The 22,005-nt window shown below is 44.4% G+C and overlaps 2 protein-coding genes across 3 annotated transcripts in view; one reads left to right on the top strand and one right to left on the bottom strand.

The window, feature by feature from the left end:
• Positions 1-16,522, bottom strand: part of CTPS2 (CTP synthase 2) — a 100,431-nt gene extending 83,909 nt beyond the window's left edge. Inside the window, exons 1-4 of one of the 2 annotated variants that reach the window (XM_044234835.1) lie at positions 16,225-16,522; positions 10,789-10,994; positions 4,887-5,057; positions 3,207-3,307 (exon numbers count right to left, since the gene is read on the bottom strand). In XM_044234835.1, the coding sequence (XP_044090770.1) occupies positions 3,207-3,307; positions 4,887-5,057; positions 10,789-10,954 (438 nt within the window). In that variant the 5' untranslated portion in view covers positions 10,955-10,994; positions 16,225-16,522. Of the gene's footprint in view, positions 1-3,206; positions 3,308-4,886; positions 5,058-10,788; positions 10,995-15,383; positions 15,794-16,224 lie in introns of those variants that run through there. The other variant, XM_044234836.1, reaches the window with a different exon arrangement.
• A 3,351-nt stretch (positions 16,523-19,873) lies between these two features.
• The window catches only part of SYAP1 (synapse associated protein 1), a 33,680-nt gene continuing 31,548 nt past the window's right edge, over positions 19,874-22,005 (top strand). The window contains exon 1 of the mRNA XM_044234613.1: positions 19,874-20,181. Coding sequence (XP_044090548.1) covers positions 20,007-20,181 — 175 coding nt within the window. The 5' untranslated portion in view covers positions 19,874-20,006. The remainder of the gene's footprint in view (positions 20,182-22,005) is intronic.

Genomic DNA, 22,005 nt, shown 5'->3' with positions numbered 1-22,005 from the left:
AACACAAGCTGACTTCCTGCTGTGATAGATGAGGCTCGAGTTCTCTGCTGCCCCATCCCCAGATCCTAATCTCAACTGTTGGCTGTACTGGTTACTTTCCTAACCTGAGACATTTTTACCTCTTTTTCTGCCAACTACTACCGGTATCTGTAGCTGCCTCACAGTGGAAAATGAAGTTCTTATCTCCCTCCCTCCCTCTCCAGCATCCCTCCACATCTCCACCTCAAAGCTGACATTTACATCCCTGCTTTGAAGCCTTCCCTGATGCATTTTGAGGATCTAAAACCTGAAAATCAAGTCTCCCTCACTGTAAAGGCAAGCTATGCCCTGGTTCTCGTATCAGATATTATTCTTCCTGGAGCTTTTACCTGCCTTTCTCTTTTCTTAAATGATTTGTCTTTATCTTTGCTTCAGTCTGTTTGCAAACTATACACTGTATTAGATAGTAAGTGTGTTTTAAAGGAAGCCAACTTAGTTATGCAAATATGTTCAGTTTATAAGACTTCATTAAGCTGTACACCTGGGATATGTGCACTTTTCTGTGTTTATGTTATACTCCAATTTTTTATTTATTTTTATTTTTAATTTTTTTTATATACTCCAATTTTTAAAAATTCTAAAGGAAGCACCCTCCCTTTTCCTTGTAAATTGTGAAAGAAGAAATAGGAAGGGAGGGGCGCCTGGGTGGCTCAGTCGGTTAAGTGTCAGCCTTTGGCACAGGTCATGATCCCAGGGTTCCAGGACCAAGCCCCGCCCGCATCAGGCTCCCTGCTCCATCTCCCTCTGCCCGGCTCATGCTCTCTCTCTGTGTCAAATGAATAAATAAAATCTTTCAATAAAAAGAAAAGGAAAGAAGAGAAACAGCAAGGGACAAAAAATTTTGCATAGCACATTTACACATTAATATTATCAACCACACTATTATAGCAGTACAATATATAGTTAACGTATGATAGTACAGCACATTTATGTTAAGTTTATCAGCTCTGTTAACAAAATGGACCTTGCAGATAGCCTAGCATCCTAGGACTCTGACAATGATGACAATAAGAACAGCTCACACGTTTTGAATACTTCCTGAACACCAGACATGCCAAGTGCTTTATATAATTGCACTTCTTCCTCCCAGCAACCCTGTTAATATCATCTGGCTTTTATTACAATACTGCATTGTTATCATATTGTTATAGTTGAATACACTGAAGCTTTAAGAAGTAATTTGCCAAAAGTCACACAGGCGTCTTAATAATGGCTAATAAATCTTGAGTACTTGCTATAGATCTGACACCACTTTTTTTTTTTTAAAAAGATTTTATTTAGTTAGTTGACAGACAGAGATCACAAGTAGGCAGAGACAGAGGAGGAAGCAGGCTCCCTGCTGAGCAGAGAGCCCGATGCGGGACTCGATCCCAGGACCCTGGGATCATAACCTGAGCCGAAGGCAGAGGCTTTAACACACTGAGCCACCCAGGCGCCCCATTCTTTTTTTTTTTTTAAGTTTTTTTATTTTTATTTATTTGGCAGGCAGAGATCACAAGTAGGCAGAGAGGCAGGCAGACAAAGAGAGAGAGGAAGGGAAACAGGCTCCCTGCTGAGCAGAGATCCCAATGCGGGGGCGATGCGGGGCTCTATTTCAGGACTCTGAGATCATGACCTGAGCCGAAGGCAGAGGCTTTAACCCACTGAGCCACCCAGGCGCCCCATTCTAAGCACCATTCTAAGCACTAAGTGTACTGACTTATTTAACCCTCAAAACATTATCCCCATTTAGCAGATGAGTAAACTGAGGCACACTGGGCTAAGGTCACCCAGCTGGTAAGTGACCCAGCTTGGCTATGAACCCAAGTTGTCTGGCTCCAAATTCTTAACCACAGAGCTCTACCCCACTCAGAGGTCACAGCAGAAATCTGAATTTGGACAGACAGTCCCTAGGAACTAAATTGTTCATTATTCTGCTGTCCTACCCAGCAGTTAGGTCTGCTGACATTTAGACAAGGAGTACAAGCACATTCTTCTCATTCATTGAGAGGAAGGGAAATAGTAAATAAGCCACAAGTTCAAATACTATGCTCTTTCTTTAAGCAGCCAATACTCACTTTTCACCTCCAAATTGCGTCCACCATCACATTTCCCTCAGTCTCTACTTCCAAAGCGTGTTGCAAATATAGTTAACCCACTTTTTTTTTTAGATTTTTAAATTTATTTATTTGATGGGGTGGGGAGGGAGGATCACAAGTAGTCAGAGAGGCAGGCAGAGGGAGAGGGGAAAACAGGCTCCCACTGAACAGACAGCCTGATGTGGGGCTCGATCCTAAGACTCTGGGATCATGTCCTGAGCCAAAGGTAGACGCTTAATGGACTGAGCCACCCAGGCGCCCCTACAGTTGACCCTTGAACAACATGGGTTTAGACTGTGTGGGTCCACTTATATATGGATTATTTTTTTTATAAATATGGCACAGTACTGTAAATGTATTTTCTCTTTCTTACGGATTTTCTTAACAACATTTTCTTTTCTCTAGATGACTTTATTGGAAGAATACAGTCTGTAACACATATAACTTACAAAGTATGCGTTAATTGACTATGTTATTGGTAAGGCTTCTGGTAAACAACAGGCTGTTAGTAGTTACGTTTTGGGGGGAATCAAAGTTATACTTGGATTTTTGACTGGGAGGTGAGAGAGACGTCAGTTTCCTTAGCCCTCGAACAGCACTCACTAGAAAGCATCCTGCAACTAATCTGTCCCCATATACGGGCTGCTGCACAAAATCCCAGGAGTATTCACCCTGTTTAATGCCCAACTGGCCCACTGACTCGTGACCCCAAAGGCAGGGACCATCTACGTCTTTCCCTGCTGTAATCCCTCATCCCAGCCCAATGTCTAGCATGTAGGAGGCCATCTATACATGTGTGTTGAGGGCGCCCAGGCGGCTCAGTGGGTTAAAGCCTCTGCCTTTGGCTCAGGTCATGATCCCAGGTCCTGGGATGGAGCCCCACATCGGGCTCTCTGCTCCATGGGGAGCCTCCTTCCCCCTCTCTCTCTGCCTGCCTCTCTGCCTACTTGTGATCTCTGTCTGTCAAATAAATAAAATATTTTAAAAATAAATAAATAAAATAATACACATGTGTGTTGAATGAATGAAGACTACATGCTCAAAAACCCAGAAGGATATTAAGTTTATAAAGAAAAATTCCAGGCTTGCCTCAATAACGCATATTTGGGGCTCTTCCTTATGACCATCCACGGGCACCATAGCTTGATTCATAACCCATTCCTGGACAGCATCAGTGATGTGAGGGACAACTGTAGAAGGAAGTAATAGTTAGCACAAAAGCCTATTTCACGGTCACAATCATGAGAAAGGAATGTATTCATGTCCTTAGACCTCCCAAATAACCTGAAAGCCACTTGGCAAATAAGACAAACTCCAGTGTTCACGGTATTCTCCCTCTCCCTGATGGAGGCACGATATAGGTTTAATCACTTAAATGTTATGTCATTTCTTTTGAAACTGGCCGACCACAGAGAACAAGAATCAGAAAGCAGAAATGCCGTCGACAAGGCATCTAGAAACACCTATGAGGCCAACTAAAAACTGCAAGGAGGACTGTCGGGCCTGCTGCAAGCTGGGTTCCGTGGGTTAACTGTGGTGACAACTCCACAAGCATTTGAGGCCCAGAGGCCCGTTGGTAGTGAACAGGCCGGCAGCTATGTATCTCTGCCAAAGGGACAGAAAGCGGACATCCCTGCGGGTGCATGGGGACGGCCTCACAGTGCAGCCAACTAATCTAATGGGATACACGAAGCAGAAACGTGGCCCTCTGGGAAGCCGAAGAAAAGGGGCATCTGTTGCCGGCTCTCCCTAGCGCTAGGTGCTCCCTCAGAGCGGGAGGACCTTGTCACCCACTGGTGCATTTGGAGCAACCCACATTACATGGGCTGTTTGGCCCCTTTAGGCAGCAGGGCCAGGGCGGGGAACGGGGGGGCGGGCAGCGCAGGGCAGGTGTTGCCCGGGCTCTGCCTCCACGTCGGCAGCCCAGGGATCAGGAGTCAGAGCCCAGGCCTGGGGCCTTGTTCTCTCCCCATCACGGGAATGTGGCAGGTGTGAGGCAGCACCTCTCCTTCTTGTGGGTCTTCCCAAGATCTACACTCAGGGGAAAAGCTATAAGAAAGCACAGCTATGGCTGAGCTCTAACCCGCACGTTCCAGTTTCAGGAATTACACCGATGCTCTTTTGATCTTCATCTATCCGGCCCCCATGTCTACCTCTCAGCTAGATCCAACACGTGATTTAAAGGAGATGGGGAATTATCACCTTTACCTTACTGTGCGGAAACCCGTGAATACAAGACTTGCCAGGGGTGGGGGGAACCACGGGAGGGCAGGGGTCTCTCCCGAGACAAAAGAGAATCATACCACTCAGGAAAAGAGTTGATGAAGCAGAGTCAGACCACACTACCAGCCACTGCAGTTCCATCCCCCAGTCCTTCCGCACACTGTCCTTAAAGGGGTATAACTCACATCCATGCAAAGATACAAGAAGGAAGGGGACAGACAAACAACAAACGAAAAAAGTCTGTACCTCAATCAGGTAAAAATGATGAATGCATGGCTCTGCATGGATTTTATAAATAATAGCTACAGACAGATACATACCGAGAGAAAACAACATTAGTAATAAAGAAAAAGACCGAAGAAAATACAATCAAGAACATGGAGGGTGAAGCAGGCACCTCTGAAGAAAACGAAAAAGGGGAAGAAAGCAAGATTTGAAAAGGATTAGAACTTGGAGAGCTCAGGGAGCTCCTCCCTTCACATCCATTCCGACCAGGGTGTGGGTGCTCTACCGACACGACTCGCTGAGCTGTGTGGGACACAATACCTTGTACTGTTTTCCCCAGGTAATCGCCACGCCTCTCTTTATTGATCACATGCTGATATATCTTCCCAGTGGTAATGTTGTTGTCTTTATAAAGGTTAATATCCAAGAACCGTTCGTAATTTCCAAGGTCTAAATCAACTTCTCCACCATCATTTAAGACAAACACTTCGCCTAGGATAAAAAGGCAATGTAAATATTAAAAATTTCTTTTCAGGGGCACCTGGCTGGCTCAGACAGTGAAGCATCCAACTGTTGTTTTCAGCTCAGGCATGATCTCAGGGTCATGGGATCGAGCCCAGTGGGGAGCCTGCTTCTCTCCCCCTTCCCCTTCTTCTCCCCCCCTACAAAAGCATATATACTCTCTCTAAAAAGAAATGAAATCTTTATTTATTTATTTATTTGAGAGGCAGGAGCAGGAGCAGGGGGAGGGCAATGGGAGAGGCAGAGGGAGAAGCAGACTTCCTGCTGGGCGGGGAGCTGGACTGGAGGCTCCGTCCCAGGACCCTGGGACCATGACCTGAGCCCAAGGCAGATGCTTACCGGACTGAGCCACCCAAGTGCCCCAATAAACAAAATCTTAAAAAAACAAAAAAAAGTATATACCCATTATATTCCTAGAAGAGAAAGAAAAACCTCAGATGACAAGTCCTTAAATAGATTCTTAGATTTACTGTAGTTATAATAAAAGTTCCAACAGATTTTTTTCAACTTGAGGATGATACTACAGTTGGTTTTCAGAAAAACAGGTGTGATTACCAAAACCAACACACGAAAAATAAATTTTAAAAGCCCTTTTAACAAATAGCAGTGAGTAAAGGAAGATTGAAATATATATGCATACATATATTTCAATATATAAAAAGATGGAACAAAGTCACAAAACCAAAATATCCAAAAAGATCCTTATTGGGGTCATGGCTGGCTTGGTAGGTGGAGCATGTGACTTTTGATCTCAGGGTTGTGAATTTGAGCCTCACATTGAGTGTAGAGACTACTTAAAAAAATAAAATCTTTAGGGCGCCTGGGTGGCTCAGTGGGTTGAGCCGCTGCCTTCAGCTCAGGTCATGATCCCAGGGTCCTGGGATCGAGCCCCACATCAGGCTCTCTGCTCAGCAGGGAGCCTGCTTCCTCCTCTCTCTCTGCCTGCCTGTCTGCCTACTTGTGATCTCTCTCTGTCAAATAAATAAATAAATTCTAAAAAAAAAAAAAACTTTAAAAAAACAAAAAACAAAACGATCCCTATTACATAAAAGAATTTAATATATGACTTGAAAAAAAAACCAAAACCCCAAAGCTATCATCAGAAATCAAAGTAAATAAAACACTCAGAAATAAACTTTGAAGAAATGTAGGAACTATATTTATAAAACTTAAAAAGCTTACTTCACAGACATAAAACAAGGTATAAATAAAAGGAAAACCACTTCTAAAGTTCCTGAATGGGCCAGTCAACATTTTGCGTCTTTAATTCCTCCCCAAATTAATTAATAAATTTAAAGAAATTTTTGCCAAAAATTCCAGTGCAATTTCTTGTAAACTTGGACAAAATGATTCCTAAGTTAATTCTGAAGACAACAAACACTCTGCGGTTAAGAAAAAAACAAAGGAACAACAAAAGAAGTTAATGCTTTGCTAGAGGGATAATAAAAACACATTTTTGCACTTAAAAAAAGAGAGAGAGAGACAGAGAGAAAACAAAGGAAAAAGAAAAGGAACGTGGAAGGCTCTGACCTCCTTGATAATCGAAAGCTGCAGCTTTTAAAATGATAGGCAGGAATAAACATAGAAATTCAGAAGAGAACAGAGTTCAAAGATAGACCTAAGTATAGGCAGAAATGTGGTATATAATAAAAGGTGGCATTTCAAGTCAGGAAGAAAAGGATGAAATCTTTGAGAAATGCCATTAGGAATAGTTGTCTAATCAGAAAAAAATTAGAAAAAAAATCATGTTACATCTTTATCTCACACCAAATTCAATTCCAGCTGTGTTAACAATGTTAAAGTAAAAGTAAATGGAACTATAAAAGTTCCAGAAGAAAATATATATGAATATTTAAATATTCCTGTGGCAGAGAAGCCTAAAGGTGACATCAAAGACAGAAACATAAAAGAAACAGTTGATACATTTAATCACATAAATGGCAAGTGGAGGGGCGCCTGGGTGGCTCAGTGGGTTAAGTCTCTGCCTTCGGCTCAGGTCACGATTTCAGGGTCCTGGGATCGAGTTCTGAGTAGGGCTCTCTGCTCGGCAGGGAGCCTGCTTCCCTTCCTCTCTCTCTGCCTGCCTCTCTGCCTACTTGTAATCTCTCTCTGTCAAATAAATAATAAATTAAAAACCTTTTAAAAAATGGTTAAGTGGAAATTTATTAATAACTAGCAGAGGTAATATTATGACAAATTTCAAACAGAGTTAAACACACACACTCTCTCTCTCTCTCTATATATATATATAGGTTAATACTTTATGTAAAATATTTTTGAAAATCATTTTTTAAAATTTTTTATTTATTTATGAAAGAGAGAGAGCATGAGAGGGGAAAAGGTCAGAGGGAGAAGCAGACTCCCCGCAGATCTGGGAGCCCGACACAGGACTTAATCTCAGGACCCTGGGATCATGACCCAAACCGAAGGCAGTAGCTTAACCAACTGAGCCACCCAGGTACCCTTGAAAATCATTTTTAAAACATCCAAAGTGGGGCGCTTGGGTGCCTCAGTCAGTTAAGCCTCCCACTCTTGATTTCCACTGAGGTCATGATCTCAGGGTCATGAGATCCAGCCCTGGTTTGAGCTCCGCATTCAGTGGGAAGCCTGGTTGAGATTCTCTCTCCTTTTGCCCCTCCCCATGGGTTGCACGCTGGCATACACTCTCTCTCTCTCAAATAAATAAATCTTTGGGGCGCCTGGGTGGCTCAGTGGGTTAAGCCTCTGCCTTCGGCTCAGGTCAGAATCTCAGCATCCTAAGATCGAGCCCCGCACGCATCATGCTCTCTGCTCAGCAGGGAGCCTGCTCTCCTGGCCCCCGCCTGCATCTCTGCCTACTCCTGATTTCTGTCTGCCAAACAAATAAATAAAATCTTTTAAAAGATAAAAATAAATTTAAAAAAATAAAAAATAAAAAATCCAAAGGAAAACTGGCATAACACATGGAATTAGTCAACTTTACTGAATACTAAACAACCCTAAAATCTTAGTAACTTACAAAATGTTTATTGATTTCTCCCCTGGGTTAGGTGTTATGTGGGGGCTGTGGGTTAGTTGTGAGTCAACTTGGTCTCATTCCAGGACCCAGACTGAAGGAGAAGTCCCTATACAGAGCAGGTGGTTCTCATGGCAGAGAGCAGAAGCACCAAAGAGACAGAGCCAAATCATGCCACTGCACTGAAAATTTCTATTTTCAACAAGACAGATGTCACATTCACTAATGTCTCCTAGGGAAAAAACAAACCACATGACCAAATAAGGTGACCACGCTCTTGGGTTTGCCCAGGACTAATAGGGTTCCCAGGATTTGGACTTTCAGTTTCAAAACCGGAAAATCCCAAGCATACCCGGACGAGTTCACCATCCTAAATGACCAAAGTCCAAAGTCAAAGGGACAAGGAAATTTACTCCACAGAAGGAAGTTGGGTAATACTTTCAAACAAAAATACAATCTATCCATTCACTTCAATCATTCACTCCACAGACAAAATGAAAACCAAAGAAATCTAAGTTAGAACAATGAGATACCCTTTTTTGTTGTTTTTGGTTTTCTCTCAGGTTAGTAAAGTTTCAAAAGAATAATATTCAGCAGGGATATTAAAAAAAAAAGACCTTCTTATACACTGTTGATTTGTATATAAATTGGTGCAGATCCATAGCCCTTATCAGAGAATTCTTAGAAACAATATGGAAGTTGAAATCTGAAGTTTTTCAGATTATGCAAAGGTAATACAGAACACTTGCCATATATTAGAAAACACCCCAAAAGCAAACACATTCCAAATGGAATAAAGACTAGAAATAGTCATGGCTTTATGAAGATTTTTCAGTTTTTAAAACTTTTTTTTTTAAAGATTTTATTTATTTATTTATTTGACAGAGAGAGACATAGTGAGAGAGGGAACACAAGCAGGGGGAGTAGGAGAGGGAGAAGCAGGTATCCCGCTGAGCAGGGAGCCCAACGTGGGGTTTGATCCCGGGAGCCTGGGATCGTGACCTGAGCCCAAGGCAGACGATTAAGTACTGCGCCAGCCAGGTGCCCCTCACTTTTCAAAACTTGTAAAAAAAGACTATAAATAGCCACAAACTTATGAAAAATTTAAAGTTTTCAGAACTTTCTGGATTTTACACTTATAGGTAAGAGATCATGAATCTAAAAACCTTGGGTAATATGCATTATATGTCAAAAAGCCTGAAAAGCGCACCTCCCTGTGGAATCAGAAATTCTGTGTGTAGGCATTTATGTCTAAAAAAAATAAATGTTAAAGATTCCCATCACAGTGTTGTTTATAATATCAATACATTGGAAATTACTTCCCATTATTATACAGATTTTGTGGAGCCTTCGGAGTATAAAACACAGGGGTGCCTGGGTGTCTTAGTTGATTAGGCATCTGCCTTCAGCTCAGGTCATGATCCCAGGGTCCTGGGATGGAGCCCCTCATCGGGTTCTTTGCTCAGTGGGGAGCCTGCTTCTCCCTCTCCCCCTGCTCCTGCTGTCTCTCTCTCTCTCAAATGAATGAATAAGATTTTTTAAAAAATTAAAACAAACAAAAAGTTTAAAATATATACAAATGCCCACAGTACTGTTTTAAAAATTAGATTAAAAACTGACATGACTATAAGATTCAATTTATTTAAAGGTCAAAAATAAGCAAAAGTAATCTCTGGAGTTAATCGTTAGTACATGTCAAAGCGTTTGGAGAACATTAATTAAGGAAGCACTTTCCTGATTGCTGAAAAACCACTTGGTTATGCTCATCTGTCCCTGCTAGTAGGTTATGCAGTGCATTATGCAAAAACAAAACAAAAAAGTAAAAAAAATAAAATAATAAGTAAAAAAAAAAAAAGCAAAAGTAACCTGTGGTGTTAGAAGACAGGACAGCAGTTACCTTGGTGGTTTCAGGTGGGGAAAGATTAGAAAGGGACATTGCCCGGGTAGGGGGGGGTCTGTTTCTTGGTCTGTGGGCTGGTTGCCCAGTAGGTTCACTTTATCAAGTGGTACACTTATGATCTGTGCACTTGCCTGCTTGTATGTAAAAAGTTTAAAAAGAAAGTATGTAAGTGTTAATGCCTTTTTAAAAATAATCAGCATGTACATTACAATGTCAACATTAATAATAGTTACTTTTTTTTTTAAAGATTTTTTTCTTTATTTATCTGACAGAGATCACAAGTAGGCAGAGAGGCAGGCAGAGAGAGAGGAGGAAGCAGGCCCCCTGCAGAGCAGAGAGCCCGATGCGGGGCTCCATCCCAGGACCCTGGGATCATGACCTGAGCCGAAGGCAGAGGCTTAACCCACTGAGCCACCCAGGCGCCCCAATAATAGTTACTTTTAGTGCTGGGAAATGGAGGACTTTTATTTTCTTCGTGCCTTTCTATATTGTCAGTGTAACTGTCAATATATACCATATTGTCTGACTTTTTCTCTTAACAATGAAATGTTAAGAGAACTATATTACCTTTACGGTAAAAATAAAACAAAACACAATTTGTACTGTAAAAGGTACAATGAAAATGGTATCCTTATACACTGTTTTCCAAATGTATCAACAACCATGAGAACATTTCACGTGTTCATAATGACTGATCCAGCAACTCTACTTCCGAACTCTATTCTCAAGAAATTACCCCCCATACAGGAAAGAACTGCAATTTAACCCAGTGCCTCATAAGAGGGGGAAGTTATTCTCTTTCATACCGTGCTCATAAGGAGAAAAAGTGCCTGCATCGATGTTAATATAAGGGTCAATTTTGATGGCAGTAACTCGGAGTCCACATGACTTTAGAATTGTCCCAATGCTGCTTGCAATGATCCCTTTACCAATGCCTGAGATGACCCCTCCAGTGACCAGGATGTACTTCATTGGTGGAGGAGGTGGCTGAGTGCGAGCACCCAGAAATAATCTGAAAGGTAACAAAATTAAGAGTCAGGGAAGAGAATCATATTCTCAAACCAGTAAAGCAGGAGTGTGTTAAACCAGAATTTCAAAAGCACATGGCATTTTTCCATATAAAGTAAACTTTTGAAACAAAGTCTTCCCTTCCAGGTTTTACATTTTTGGCTATATGCAGAAAGCGATGGATACTTTCTGCAAGCGAAGTCGCCCGTATTTTCCATTTACCCCAACTCTATTGTGTGACAAACTTCATTATGAGAAACCCAATTTCTCTGGGATTCAGAAGCATGGTAAAATTTCTAAGAGAAAACGATCTGGAATCAGACTGATCTGTACAAGCTGTACCTGGGCAAGTTACTAATCCTTCTGTTTCTTCATCTGTGAAACGGAATAAAAAATACTAGTTCCTTGGAGTATTACTCAGCACTAAAAGGAAATGAGCTCTCAAACCATGAAAAAACATGGGGGTAACTGCAGTGCACATTACTAAGTGAAAGAAGCCAACCGGAGACGGCTACATACATACTGTCCTACATACTGTAGGACTCCAACTACTTAACATTCTGGAAAAGGCAAACTATGGAGATAACAAAAGGATCAGTGGGTCCCTGGGGTTGGGGGAGAGGGAAGAATGAATATGTAGAGCACAGAGGATTTTTAGGGCAGCGAAACTATTCTGTATGATATTATAACGGTGGATACAAGTCATTATGCATTTGTCTAGAGCCACAGAATGAACAAGGCCAAGAGCAAACTGCAACATCAACCTATAATGGAGCTTGAATGATAATGCTGTATCAGTGTAGGTTCATCCATTGTAACAAACGAACCCCTCTGGTTCTAGATGTTGGTAGCGGGGAAGGCTATGCTTGTAGGGGCAGGGAGTGCATGAGAACTCGGTGCTTCCTGCTCATTTTTGCTGTGAATCTAAAATTGCTCCAAAAAATAAAGCCTTTTTTAAAAAAAATCAGTCTTCATATATGCCAACCTTATAAAAATCTCATAGGTGTGTGTGAGGATTAAATGAACTAAAGAATAAACTGATTTTGGGCACCTGGGTGGCTCAGTGGGTTAGGCCGCTGCCTTCGGCTCAGGTCATGATCTCAGGGTCCTGGGATCGAGTCCCGCATCGTGCTCTCTGCTCAGCGGGGAGCCTTCTTCCTCCTCTCTCTCTGCCTGCCTCTCTGCCTACTTGCGATCTCTCTCTGTCAAATAAATAAATAAATAATCTTTAAAAAAAAAAAAGAATAAACTGATTTTGCAGTTTCCTCTCCTTTCAAATCAAACGATCAGCACTTGAAGGTGTGTAAGGTTATCTCACTGCAGTGCTCTGAGTTCAATTTAAACTAGTCGACCACGGTCAAGGCAAGTGAACTGAAACCATCCAAAATACACAAGTCCCATCCCAGATGGCTTCCCTAAGTCCCTGGACCTGCCTTTCTATACACTCCAGATGATCCCATTCAAGGCCATTGTTCCTCTTCTCTAGCCACCTGTCATTTTGCTCACTCCAGCTAGATTTAGCCCAAAAGATTAACCATGGATCCAAACCCAGAATGCTCCTCCTATAGATCCAAAATCTATCTGAATATTCACCTCTTTCCAGCCCTACTGGCCCAGGTAGTCATTATAGGAGTAATTTTTTTTTACTTTCTTTCTTTCTCTTTCTTTCTTTCTTTCATTCTTTCAGATTTTATTTCTTTGACAGAGAGAAAGACAGCGAGAGAGGGAACACAAGCGGGGGAGTGGGAGAGGGAGAAGCAGGCTTCCCACTGAGCAGGGAGCCTGATGTGGGGCTCAATCCCAGGACCCTGGGATCATGACCTGAGCCGAGGGCAGACAGTTAATGACTAAGCCACACAGCCACCCTTACAGGCAGCTCTCCCTTACCCACTCCCCCCTCCTGCTGCTTTCTTCTATTTCAGTAAGTATCCCTCATCTCAAGTCAGACAGCCTGGGTGCAAATGCTGATTCTGTTATTTACAGCTATGACCCTGGACGACTTCTTCAACTTTTCTAAACCTCAGATTTCTCTACCTGTGCAGTACACAGAGATCATAACAGTGCCTGCCTGATAGAGGCGGGCGGGCATTTACAAAGTGAGTACCCAAGTGCTTAATGAAAGCTGTTATCATTTTTCAATCAGCTCACAAATGTTTATTATAGGTCAATTATGCTTAAGATGTTCCCAAGTCCTGGGGACATGGGGGTAGACAAAAAGTCAAGGTCCCTGCCCTCTTGGACTTCACCTTTCCTGTGAGAGTAAGAGGCAATTTTTAGTCAGGATCTGTTTTGTTAGTTGAGATGAAAGAATGACAACTAGAGGTCATATCGCCCCCAGGCATAGCTGGACTGGCCAAGAAACCTGTAGGAATGCAACTCTACTCACTTACAAATAAAGATATATTTACTGCAACACCTGGGTGGCTCAGCTGGTTAAGCATCCACCTTCAACTCAGGTCATGATCCTGGGGTCCCACGATCAAGCCCCACATCGGGCTCTCTCAGCAGAGGCTACTTCTCCCCCTACCCCTCCCCTGCTCATGCTTTCTCTTTCTCTCTCTCTCTCTCTCAAATAAATAAATAAAATCTTTAAAAAAAATTTTTTAAAGATATAATTACCAGATGTACCTAATGAAATCTCCAACATAAAGAACAAAGATATTTTTCAGATTCCCAGTCTCCTGAGATGGAAAAACCTCCGGGGGACCAGACAAAGTTGCAGGAGAGTACCTGTTAGCTCGCATGGTCTCACGTGCCTCCAGTTAATGGTGTCCACCTTCTCAGGAGACCCTGCCCCAGATCTTGTCCTTAAAAAACCCTTACTTGCAAGCCACTGGGGAGTTTGGGACTTCAGAGCATTCCCTCCCTGCTCCATAGGTAGCACCATACCAATACATAGCCTAGCTTCCTTCACTGCAGAAACTCAGTATCAGTATTTATTGGCTTGCTGAGCACCAGGTGGGCAAACTCTTGTTTGGTTCAGTTACAAAATGAGCACTGCTGTCACTGTACCCTATACTGGCACTGTCACCCTATTAAAATGACTTTCTATTTGTAAAAATTAGCAAAATCGAAAAATGTCATTGAAAACTAGAGTGCGTGCATGTGAAGTCACATTATATGGTTGTAAAAAGCCTAAGAATTTTTCATAAAAAACTCCCTTATACAGAAGGATATAAAATTGAATATAATATTATCTCAACAATGTTTTTAAGTTAAGACTAAGCAAAACTACATCAAAAAGCTAAATTTTAATACATAGGTGGTTGGGGTGTAGGCAGTGACTACTTTTCTATCTTTTCAAAAGTCACAAGATGCCTTGGGGCACCTGGGTGGCTCAGAGGGTTAGAGCTTCTGCCTCTGGCTCAGGTCATGATCCAGGATCCTGAGATCGAGTCCTGCATCAGGCTCTCTGCTCAGCCAGGAGCCTGCTTCCCCCTCTCTTTCTGCCTGCCTCTCTGACTACTTGTGATCTCTGTCTGTCAAATAAATAAATAAAATCTTTAAAAAAAAATCACAAGATGCCTTTTTAAATACATCAGGTATTTTGCAATGTCCTTCTTCAAAATGTAACTCAAGGGAATCCTGGGTGGCTCAGCCAGTTAGGCGTCTGTGTTCAGCTCAGGTTGTGATCCCAGGGTCCTCAAAGCAGAGTGCCATATCCTGCTCCTTGCTGGGCAGGGAGCCTGCTTCTCCCTCTGCCTGCCTCTCCCCCTGCTTGTGCTTTCTCCCCGACAAATAAATAAAATCTTTTTTTTAAAAATGTAATTTAATACCAAGGAGACACCTATTCCTTTCTACCTCTTGAAAGCAAACAAGTTTGAAGCAAGTTTCAAAACTATAGGAAAAAGCAGGCTCTTCAAGCTACCTCTTTGAATCGAGTTGTTTTTGCCCCTGTGAAGGCTGAAGTTTTTCCTTTGCTCTTATACGCAGGGAGCAGAACTCCTGCGCAAAACAGGAGTGCGCAGAGTCTCTTCTGTCTGCTGTCCAATAAAAACATTACAACAACTACCTGTGTAATTTTAAATTTTCTAGTAGCCATATTTAAAAAGTAAAGAGAAACCGTAAGTTAATTTTAATAACATCTTATTCAACCCAATGTATCCAAAATACTATCATTTTAACACACAAACCATATAAGAATTCGCTAGTGAGGTATTTTATGTCCCCCCTTTTGGGGGCTCCAGGTCTTCAAAATTCAGTGTGTCTATTTCAGCACATCTCAATTCAGACTCAGCACATTTCCAATAGTCAAGAGCCACACGTGGCCAGTGGCTACCACACTGGACAGCTCAGGCCCAAGAGCAACTGAAAACATCAGGAGCACCAAGAAACACCTTCTCAAATGACGACCACTCAAAAAGTAGTATTAGTCAAAAACAGGAGTACTTACTGAATGATCCCATTTTATTAAGTTCGAAAGCAGGCAAAATTCAGCTATGCTAGAAAGCAGGCAGGTCGGGGAGAGGGGTTGTGGACTGGCTGGAATGGGCACGAGGGAACTTCCCGGGACGACGGAAATGAAATGGTGTACGTCCACGCGGTGGTAGTGGTTCCACGAGTGTATAATTCGTCAAATCCCTGATCTGCACCCTTAAAATGGGGGCATTTTGTTGTATGTAAATTATACATCCAATCCGTAAAAACTGTTGCCAAACGAAAGCTACCTTGTAGCAGCAGCGTACTCAGCCCCAGTGCGCCCTAAACGGCTATTCTGGGGGAAATGCTAGGGTCGTTGTTTAGCGAGTGCACTGCGCGGGGGAGGGGACAGAAAGGCCATTTCACTCCGCGCGGGGCTTCACTTCCGCCAACGCCATCTCGGGGCTCTCCGGGCTCCCGAGGCCAGGGAGAAATGGGGCCCGGGGTGCAGCCGGCCCTTGCGCCCCCTTCCGAGGCCCCGTGCGGGGAGAAGCGCACCCCGGGGACGCGACGCTCCGGAGCCGCGATCGTGGGCCGCGGCAGGGCGGGTTCCGACGGCACCGGGCGCCGGCCGGGCAGCCCCGGCCCCCGCCCGTCTGCAGTCCGCCGTCCGCCGGCGGCTTGCGTGCGCCGGGTGCGGGGACGCGCCGCTTGCCCGCCCCTCTCCGACTCGGCGCGGGCGCCATCGGCGAGGGGACAAAGGCGCCCGGCCCCCACGTGCGTGCCTGGACTGGGGGCGCGGAGGCCCAGGGGACGCCGGGTGGCCCCAGCGCGGAGGCCCTGGGGGTCCGGGGAAGGTCCGGGCGGGAGGTTACCTGCGCGGTGGTGGTGGCGCCGGGAGAGTGGCCGGTGGGGACAGCGCGCTCCGCCCCGCGGCGGGCCCGCGCTCACCTGTAGGGCTGGGGAAGGGGCCGCCGCTAGGGGTGTCCCTTGTCGCCACCGGGTCCTTCCCGCCGCCCGCGCGGGCCTCGGGGTGCGCGGCGCCCTCCTCGCCCACCTTTCCCTCTCCTGCTGCTGCGGGCCCCGCTGACTCACGCTGGTGAGCTTGGGGTTTGCACCCGCGTTTGTGCAATGCTCCAAAACAAGCACCTAAAAAGTGACTCCTCAGACAGACAGCTTCCCGCCACCCTCCGCCCTGGATGCACTTGGCCCCAGGCCTCGCTCAGCCCGGGGACTGCTCCTCCCCTCCGTGGCTCACTTAGAAGAGGCACTTCGGGGGCGCGGATGAACGCCACGTTCCCGGTGAGCCCCTGCCTTTTGGCAAGGCGGGATCCTTACTCGGGTCCTCCCGTCCAGTTCTCCCCACTATAAAGAGCTTCACACTGCCCACAAACGTTTGTGGATCCCTTACTGCGCTCCAGGAACTGTAGAAAAGCTAAGAGGACGCAAATAGAACTCCATTCCTGCCTTTGAGGGGCTCACGGCCTGAAGGCAGGTCTATACGTCTCCTTAAATCAGTAAAGTTCCCTGGGGCACCTGGTTCCAGGGTTCCCTGGCTCAGCTGGTGGAAACACACTACTCTTGCTCTCTGGGGTGGTAAATTCAAGCCCCATGTTGGGTGTAGATATTACTTAAAAATAAAATTTTAGGGGCGCCTGAGTGGTGCAGTGGGTTAAGCCTCTGCCTTCAGCTCAGGTCATGGTCTCGGCGTCCTGGGATGGAGCCCCGCTTTGAGCGCTCTGCTCAGCGGAGAGCTCTCTTCCTCCTCTGTCTCTGCCTGCCTCTCTGCCTACTTGTGATCTCTCTCTCTGTGTCAAATGAAAAAATAAAATCTTAAAAATAAAATTAAAAAATTTTAAAAGAAAAAATTAGTAAAGTTGGTCAAACATTACTAGTGTAACAAAAACAAACAAACGTGGAGGCGGGGAGGTTAATCAGGGCTTCACCCATGGACTTTTTAAGAGTACTTGGAGGATGGCTGGTGCTGGGAGAGGACACAGGTTATTCAGGGGAAGGGAAGAACATACACAAACCACCGAACAAGAAAGGCCCTAACTGGACAACAGAAGGGTTTGGAGTTGAGATAGAAGTTAGCAAAGTGGTGAAAATTTTGAATAACCAGTGTGAGTTACTAGAGTACCAACTCACAAAAGTGTCATTGAAGACCTAGGGGAGTTTAGAAACCATAGTGTGTAATGATGCCCGCTATGATTTCATGAGCTATGTATAGGTAGATATATAAATATGGATATTTATGATAAAAGCAGTCTGTGGGCTGAGTAGAGGGAGGTGACCGAGGCAGCTGAGGGCCTGAGAGAATGTGAGATTGTGGCACTCCACTGGGAGTCTAGTCCACACAGGAAAGGATGGAGAGCAGTGCAGAGCTGATAGACTAGGAAGAAAAGAGACAGAACTAAAGACAAAGGCCTAAAAACAGGTTGAAATGTCATTGATGCCACTGAATTGTACACTTAAAAATAGTTAAAATAGAGGGGCACCTGGGTGGCTCAGTCAGTTAAGTGTCCGACTCTTAGTTCACCTCAGGTCCTGATCTCAGGTTCAGAAATTCAAACCCCACACTCAGCGTGGAGCCTACTTAAAAAAAAAAAAAAGTTAAAAGAGCAAATTTTATGTTAAATATATTTTACTACCGTTTAAAAAATTAATAGTATAATATAAAAATGTTGAATTCAACCTTTAAATATGTTAATTATATGGTATTTGAATCATAACTCAATAAAGTTGTTTGACTCTAGGGTGCCTGATGGCTCAGTCAGTTAAGCCTCTATCTTCAGCCTCGGTCATGATCCTGGGGTCCTGAGATGAGTTCTGAGTTGGGGACCCTGCTCAGCAGGGAGTCTGCTTCTCCCTCTCCCTCTGCCCTGCTAGTGCTCTCTCTCTCAAATAAATAAATAAAATCTTTTTTAAAAAGCTGTTTGGCCTTAGTAAGCCAAACTCCTGAACCTGAACTGTGAATATACCTCAGGATGAAAAACTGGAGAGCAGGGAAATCAGAATCAGAATCTGTCATAATCTGTCCCCACATACTCCCCCAGGACACTGGAAATAGGTGGGAGGAGGAGGAATAATGGGTGTCTTTCGCCAACAGATTGCTCAAAACTGTGCTTATGAAATCTGCTCATGCACTCCCTGCTCTAGAGGGGTAGGTGTTCACTCGACCAGTTTTTTTTTTTCATTTTCATGTTATTATGGAAAAAGTTAAAGGTATAGAGCAGCATACATAAAAGTATAAACACCAGCTTGCACACCTGTCAAACCATAACCAACCTTGTTTCTTCTCTATCCCTACCCATTTTCTACTCCGCTTTCTGTATTAATTTGAGGCAAATGACAGACATCCTATCATTTCTCTGGGAAATATCTCAGTACAACTGTCTAAAAGAAAAGAACTCCTTTAAGTACACACAATACCATCGCCACAATTTAAAAATTAACCATCCCAACGTCTATGAACACATAAATGGATAAACAAAAGGCAGTGTATACAGACAACAGAATATCATTCAGCCTTTTTTAAACGTAGCCTTTTAAATCAGAATTTTAGGAAAATTCTGACACATGCTACAACGTAGATAAACATCAAGAACATCTGCTAAGTGAAATAAGCTACTCACGAAAGCACAAGTATGGTAGGATTCCACTTATATGAGGTTCCTGGAGTAGTCACACTCAGAGAGACATAAAGTAAAATGGTGAGTCCCAGGGGCTGGTGGGAGGAGAGAATGGGGAGTTGTTTAATGGGTACAGTCTCAGTTTTGCAACTTGGAAGAGTTTTGGAGATTGGTTACCACAATATAAATGTACTTAACACTACTGAACTGTACACTTAAAAATGGTTGTGATGTTAAATTTCATGGATGTGCTACCACAATTAAAATTTTAGTTATTTCTTAATTTCATGAATTATCCTGCACTGAAATTTCCAGTTCTTATAAACGTCGTGCTTTTCCCCTCAATGTTTGTTTGAATTAGGATTCAAATAAAATCCACAGGTTGCCACGGATTATGGCTCTTAAATCATTTGTAATCTATAGGTTCCCCTTCCCCTATCTTCCTTGCAATTTATTTGAAGAAACAAGGTCATTTGTCCTGTGGTTTCTCACGGCTTAGATTCTGCTACCCTCATCCCGTGGTGTCCTTTAACACTTTCCTTAGTCCTCTGTACTCCCTGTAAATTAGTTGTTGGACTAATTGGCCCTGGGCCAATTTTGACTGGGACTCAGAAAGGGGCTAAAGACGTCCTTTTCTGTGGCGACGGCCCAGCTGGACCTGAAAAGTCGAAGCTAAATCGGCAGCCAAGCTGCTTAGAGTGACAGAGACACCGTTTACACGTCTGGGTCAGTCACCGGAGGAGAAAGGACCGGGCGGGACTACGCTGGGAAAATCCATTGTCCACTTTCCACGAACGTCATAAAGTCACTGAACTAAACGGCCTACGGGGCGGGGCCTTTTGCGGAAATGACGTACACGCGGCTGGCGCAGAGCGGCCATAGAGACGGGGAGACGGATAGAGAGGCTGCTCCGGGGTCGCACTTCCGGCCATCTCCCTGGGAGACGCGCATTGTGAAGTCCGGAGCCGGCCGTGCCAGTTAGGGTCTCCGGCGACCGGGACCGCAGTGGCGGCCCCGCGGGCGGGATGTTCCGGGGTTTGAGCAGTTGGTTTGGCTTGGAGCAGCCGGCGGCGGGTGGCCGGCAATCGGAGGGAGACGCTCCACCCCAGCAGTGCTCTGAAGTGGTGTCCGAGTCTGCGGACGGGGAGCCGCGTCAAGCGGGGAACCAGGAACTCCTTCACCAGGCGAAAGGCCTCGGCAGTGAGTCTCCTCCGGCCCTGGGGACCAGAGAGAGAGTGTGAGGGGCGCGGGGGACGGTGTCCGCTCCCTTTTCTTGACGCCTGAGTGCGCGGACCCGACTGGTTGGGGGGTGTGGGTTGGGTGGAAGGGGAGGAAGTTTGTCACTCGGTCGTCTTGGGACGGGAGAGGTTGGTAAGGATCTGGGCAAGGCTGAAGCTTCATCTAGCAGTCAAACAAATCCTGTGCCTGAAGTTCCTGGTGACAGGTCAGTCTTGACGAGGTGTGTCAACATTGGGAGCCAGGGCCTCCGTAAAACGGTGTGTCTGACCTCTTTAGGTTTGACAAGGAATGCTTTTTGTTGATTTCTCCAGCTTTCACCTCCACGCCCCCACCCGCACCAGGGCGGGGGACGCTGAGGAGCATAAGTTGGTTGGGAAAGTGCCCTTTTGTGCCCTTAGGGCACAGTGAGTTGTCTGAAGTAAATCGTGGGAAGAGTTACGGAAGGCCTCCCTCTCAGGCTCGTCTCCTTTGTCGGTGCAGTGGGAATTTTTTTTTTTTTTTTTAAGACAGGAAGGTAGCTGTCCATTTTGCCTGAGCTTTGATACTAGATGTTTGATATCTCATTTTAATCTGTTAAACCTCCCAGTGAGTTGGGAGAACAAGCCCAGAGTTAATGGCTCAAAGTTATACTGATAGTAAGTGGTAGACGTGCAATTTGAACCTAGGTCTGTCTGATTTGAAAGCCCATACTCTTTGTGAGCCGCAGTCTAATTAGGAGAGTAAAAGTAGTAGGCTTGAAGAAGAAACACATAGCTCTGGTAATTCTGATTCTGGAGACCTTGGCGGGCTTAAATAATCAAAACGTCTTTGAGGAGGTGGGGCCTAAAGCAGATGGCACAACAAGTGACAGAACTGCAGTAAAGGTAGACACTAAATTAAGCAGGCATTTTTTATGAATCTACTAAAAGGCCAGGGCATAGGGGAGGCTGGAGCCTGAGAGTGAAGAAACACATATTTGAATAAGAAAGGCTCTAACATTCAAGAAGTTTGGGGAAGGGACAGGGAAAACAGACATACTCTCAAGACATGGCAGTACAGAATCTTGGCTCAAGGTCCCCAAACTCCACAAGAGAAATAAAACTAAGTGCTGTCCAACAAAATCTCTAAAGAGGGAACAACTGTTTGCTGTCCCTTTGTGTAGAGAATTGAGAAGAAATGAGCTTGCAATACTCAAAGGGATTTGAGATGAATTGGATTAGAGCAGAAAGGCTATGTTAGGTAGTTGAGAGGAAAAGCAGGGTATGGGCGTTTACTCCATTTCATAGAACATAGGGAACCATTTTTGTCGATCTTCAGGGGACTATCAAAAGTCACTTTTTTTTTTTAAGTAATCTCTATGCCCAGTGTGGGGCTTGAACTCACAACCCTGAGATCAAGAGTCACATGCTCGGGGCGCCTGGGTGGCTCAGTGGGTTAAGCCGCTGCCTTCGGCTCAGGTCATGATCTCAGGGTCCTGGGATCGAGTGCCGCATTGGGCTCTCTGCTCAGCAGGGAGCCTGCTTCCCTCTCTCTCTCTCTGCCTGCCTCTCCATCTACTTGTAATTTCTCTCTGTCAAATAAATAAATAAAATGTTTAAAAAAAAAAAGAGTCACATGCTCTAATGACTGAGCCATCGGGCGCCCCAGAAATCAATTTTTAAAACAGCAAGGGCTTTATTGTCAACTTGAAACCTCACATTTGTATTTACTTCTTTTTTTTAAAAAAAGATTTTATTATTATTGTCAGAGAGAGAGAGAACACAAGCAAGGGGAACAGCAGGTGGAGAGAGAAGCAGGCTCCTTGCT

The sequence above is a fragment of the Neovison vison genome, chromosome X (genome assembly GCF_020171115.1).
Source record: "Neovison vison isolate M4711 chromosome X, ASM_NN_V1, whole genome shotgun sequence".
NCBI lineage: Eukaryota > Metazoa > Chordata > Mammalia > Carnivora > Mustelidae > Neogale > Neogale vison.
The sequence above is the reverse complement of the archived record's forward strand: the minus strand, read 5'-3'. Positions and strand labels throughout refer to the sequence as shown.